This window comes from Emiliania huxleyi (assembly GCF_000372725.1).
Source record: "Emiliania huxleyi CCMP1516 unplaced genomic scaffold EMIHUscaffold_32, whole genome shotgun sequence".
Taxonomy (NCBI): Eukaryota; Haptophyta; order Isochrysidales; family Noelaerhabdaceae; genus Emiliania; species Emiliania huxleyi.
The window spans coordinates 935,084-939,480 of record NW_005199601.1 but is presented as its reverse complement, the minus strand read 5'-3'; the positions used below and the strand labels follow the sequence as shown (position 1 = coordinate 939,480).

Here is a 4,397-nt window from a genome sequence, read left to right as displayed (position 1 = left end):
AGTGCTTTGAGAGGGTGGCTGTCCCGCATCGCAATACTCAGCGTCTCAGGCGGGCCCAGTGGCCGGTGTTCTGAACGTTCTGAGCATTCCGAGGCCATTCTGATCATTCCCGTTACCTTGTCAAGTCAGAAATCGGCCACGTATCTAGATACCGTACCTAACCTAACTATCTATAACCTCGGGGAGAGGGGGGACGACACTGCTTCGGCAGCGTGCACCTCGATCCTGTACCGTGTTTGTTATGACCCCCCCCCAATGAACTCACCAGTGAGGGAGGGCGAGACGATCGAGGGGTCCCGTACCACGCGGAATCTATCCAGTGCTCAAGTGCTCAAGATACCCGCCCCCCCCCGGGTCGGGCGTTGGTTGTAGCTCTGTTACGGGCGTTCCGCCATGGCGCGCTTCGGCGGCCCGATGCTGCGGATACTTGTGGGTGATCTGCACGTCAATGCCTCGGCACGGCCCACGGCAGCATGCGTCAGCTGCAGAGCGTTCAGGGGACCCGAACATTGGGGGAGCCTCACTCGCTTCCAAGCCAGTGCAGACGGCCTCTGTCCAATCGCCGCCGCCTTCGACATTCTGCTGGATAAGAGCTCAAGTGACGAAGAGCTGTCGGCCGGAATCGACCTCGTGGTATATGCTGCACGTGGCGACGAGCAGGCGCTCCCGACAGCCGAGATGGACCGGCTCGGGCGGGCGCACCTGCCTCTGTGTGAGCTCCTGGGGGTGCCTGCCGAAGTCGGACTGTGGCTCGAGCTGGTGGATGAGGAGCAGTGTACCATTGGCGCGGTATCGCTGGCTGTCAAGGGGGCCAGCGCTCTGGCAGCAATGGTGCCTGCCGACAGCAGCTTTGCTCAGCCGCTCGGCCAAAGCGCACTCGCGCGGAGGGGCTCGATAATGACCGGCACCACGTCGGGCTCGTCTGCAGCTGCGGCCGTGGCAATGGCGGCGGAGGCGGCGGCTGCAGCTGCAAAAGCAGCCAGGGCAGCGGCAACAGAGCATACGGTGGCAGCAGCGGCGGTAGCACCGCGCGAAACGGCCTGCACAACAGCGCATGCAGCGGCATCAGCCGCTGAGACTATGGCGACGGCTGGGCCGAACGCCAACCGATGTCCAAGCAGGTGCGGCTACCTTGGCGATGCATCGGGTCAAAGACCCAAGTTGGCGCCTCGAGCCCCTCGCATTTTGCAGGGGCAGATCATACCTCGGAAAACGGTAACTTGGGCCGACGGATGCGGCCTTGATTGTGAGGAAAGCGTTCACTTCCTAGGCAGTGCCGCCGCTGTTGGTGTGGAGAGCGACCCAGATTTTGGCTGCTCGTCTTCTGAAGAGGAGGCTTCCTACCCTCCCGGTCGCATGGCGGACGGCCTCAGCGCCTCCCTCTGCCTTGCTGCAGTCAATCCCCTCACCGCTTGGGCGGTGCGTGAGGGCATATCTCTCGAGGCGTTTATTCCTCTGCTTCCCGATCCCGTTACGGTGGGGTCGATGCCACAGCCGCCCTTTGAGAACACCCAGCCTCCAACGCCGCCATCTCCTTCGCCACCCCTGCCGCCGTCGCGTTGGCCGCTGCCACCTCCACTGGCGACACCGGCGCCGCATCCGCGGCCTTTTCCCCCCGGCGGCAGCGGCTGCAGCTGCAGCAGCGTCAGCGAGCCGGTGCTGTCTCGTACAGCTTCGTCATTGCTCCCGTCGCCCCCGCTACCCGAGCCGCGGCCTCCGACCCTCCAGCAGCCCGAGCACCGGCCAGTGGAGGACGCTATGCACCATGCGTCGGCACGAGGCTCACAAGAGCTTGAGGGGTTGGCCCAGCAGTCTCGACAAGACATCGAGGCGGAGCCAATTCCGTGCATTTCGGGTCAACCTTGCGCGCCGGACCCCGTGGGACATGAGCGCCACGTCTTCTCGCCCCTCCGTCGCGTAGAACGCGGCATGGTCGAAGAATTGCCGCAGTCCCCAGAGGACCAGGCTCATGCAGAGGAGCAGGATGCAGAGGACCAGGCTCATGCCGAGGACCAGGATGCAGAGGACCAGGCTCATGCAAAGAGGGCGGCATGGGAAGCAAAGGTGGCTGCCGCGGCCGCCCGGGTGGCTGCCGCCGCTGCCCTTGAGGCTGCGCCCGAAGTGCCAGACGATGAAGCGGCGCAGGCGCCAAACGACGAGGCTCACGCAAAGAGGGCGGCGTGGGAGGCGAAGGTAGCTGCCGCGGCCGCCCTTGAGGCTGCTCCCGAATGGCCTGCAAGCTTGATCCGAGACTCCTCGCAATCACCCGGGTGGTTACCGAGGGTGCAGCCTCCGCTCGAGCGGGGCCAGGGGGCGCCTGCCGCCGAGCACGTTGCTGCGCAGCTGGAGGTTCGATGCGACACTCCGGTGGTGGCCGACGGCCCGCGGGTCCCGCCAGCTCCACCATGCGCACAGGACTCACTCGAGGCACGTCGCGAGCGTCTTGGGCGACACCCAGGCCGCCTCCAAGGCGCATTCCTCGAGCTGTCGCCACTGGGAGGCCCGGCGCCTTCGATGCAGCAGCAGCTTGTTGGCGGCCCTAGAGGAAGCAATCCCCAATGGCCATGCAACAGCAGCGCGCTGGCCGCCATCGCTGCGGAGCTAGAGCAATCGCTCTCGTGGCGGCGGTCGGCGGACAGTGCGGGCATGATAGCTGGCACTGCCGACGGTGGACAGCACGGCGCTCATCTCCCGCCTGACCCAACTAGTGCAGAAGGGACTCCTCATCCATTGGGCTTCCCGCCTGAGCAGCCCTCAGTCGGGGCAGTTGTGCCGCTACGGCAGCGTGCACGGTACAGGCGCACATGACGGCGTTCCATTTCTTTTGAACTGGGTGTTTTGTTTTTTCCTTGAGATAACGAACAGAACGAAAATGTCCAAGCTCGCGACGGTCTGGCGCTCTCCGGGTGGCGACACACACCCGCGCCGGCAGACACTGTCGCCATAACGCCCCTCGCTCCATCCCGTAGGCTCTGCTCGCCTGCTTCGCCGCGGTCCACGCCTCGGTCGAGCCGCGCACCGGCATCAGCTTCCCTGACAAGCACAAGGGTGGCTCTCTCTCGAGGCTCGGCGTGCGGACCAAGGGCCCGATCAAGGTGTACGCGGTCGGTGAATACGACTCTGGCACGTTTCTCCTGCGGATGTCGTACGGCGTCGGCGCACAGAAGATGGCGTCCGCTCTCGCCGACGCGCTCAAGCCGCGCTGCAAGGACGCGAAGCAGATTGAGGAGTTTGAGACGTGCTTGCTGAGCGGCCTGCCGAACGGCGCTCCCAAGGGGACGGAGCTCGAGTTTGCGACGGGCGGCTCGAAGCTGTCCGTCTCGGTCAACCAGAAGCCGCTCGGTGCCGTCGGCTCCAAGGCGCTCTGCTCCGCCTTTGCCGCCATCTACACGGACCGGAACGCCGTCTGCACGATGAACGCCGCCGGCGAGGGCGCCCAACCCGCAGCGTGCGGCCTTCTCTCGCCTGCGCGGAAGGGCGCGCTCGTGGGCGCCGGCGTGGGCTATCTCGCGGGCAAGGTGCTCGGCTGAGGCAGACACACAGGGGGAGTCTGCGCGACGCGGCCGCCAGGCGAGGTGCGGCCGATGCTGCTGCAACGCCACGGCCAGTCGCGGGGCGACCGGTCGCCGCTGCGCACCCGTGGAGGGTAGAGATGTGGAGGCGACGGCCCGCACTTCTGCTCTTCCGTACTCTAGAGACGACCGGCACCGGTGCGTCTCAACATGAGCATGTCCATGTGTGCGCCGCGAGAGAGGAAGAGAAGACGACAAGAGAGTGCGTGTCAGCCCGCGGTTTGTTTCTTTCACAAAATTCACTCGCTGGCACAGGACGCAAGAAGCACTTGGAGTTCCCCACGGTGCCTGTGTGGGGCCCTGGGTGTGAGTGAGGCTGATGACTGCACTCCGAGTGCTCCCACACAATGTGCCGGAGCTAAATAGCGCACCCAGCGGGCTTAGATGAGATAGAAAGGCGAAGGACAGTCAGGCTCGGACTGGACACCAACGCGGTATGGGTGGACGCGAGACAGAAGACGACGCGGGCCCGAGGGCCCCAAATGCGAGGGTCGCCTCCCCTTGCCCCCAAAAGAAAGAAAGAAAGCGCACACCCCAAGGGAGGGATGGGAGGACGGCACGCCGCCACCACAGCTGCGGATTTTGAATGTTGGTCTAAGAAATTTTTGTACCGCGCACGATTCTCCAAGGTTCTGTGTCACCGCCGACAACGTGCTGATCACGGTGCCACAGCCCCTGCATGGTGCTGCCGCGGCTAACGCCGCTGCGGGGAGCAGCCGGCCTCGTGGTCGGCGGCGTCGTCGGCTCCGTCCTCCTCAGGAAGCCGGAGGAGAATGATTTCGCCGGCACGCCGCTCAAGCGGAAGATCCAACGTTTTCAGTCGCT

General features: G+C 64.9%; 1 protein-coding gene across 1 annotated transcript; it reads left to right on the top strand.

Moving 5' to 3' along the window:
- Positions 1 to 393: 393 nt before the first annotated feature.
- EMIHUDRAFT_207890 (hypothetical protein) lies at positions 394 to 1,219 on the top strand (the record flags this gene model as incomplete). Its single annotated transcript, XM_005774166.1, has 2 exons — positions 394 to 911; positions 1,192 to 1,219. The coding sequence occupies 2 exons, from the start codon at positions 394 to 396 to the stop codon at positions 1,217 to 1,219; spliced, it is 546 nt and encodes a 181-aa protein (XP_005774223.1).
- Between the last annotated feature and the right edge of the window lie 3,178 nt (positions 1,220 to 4,397).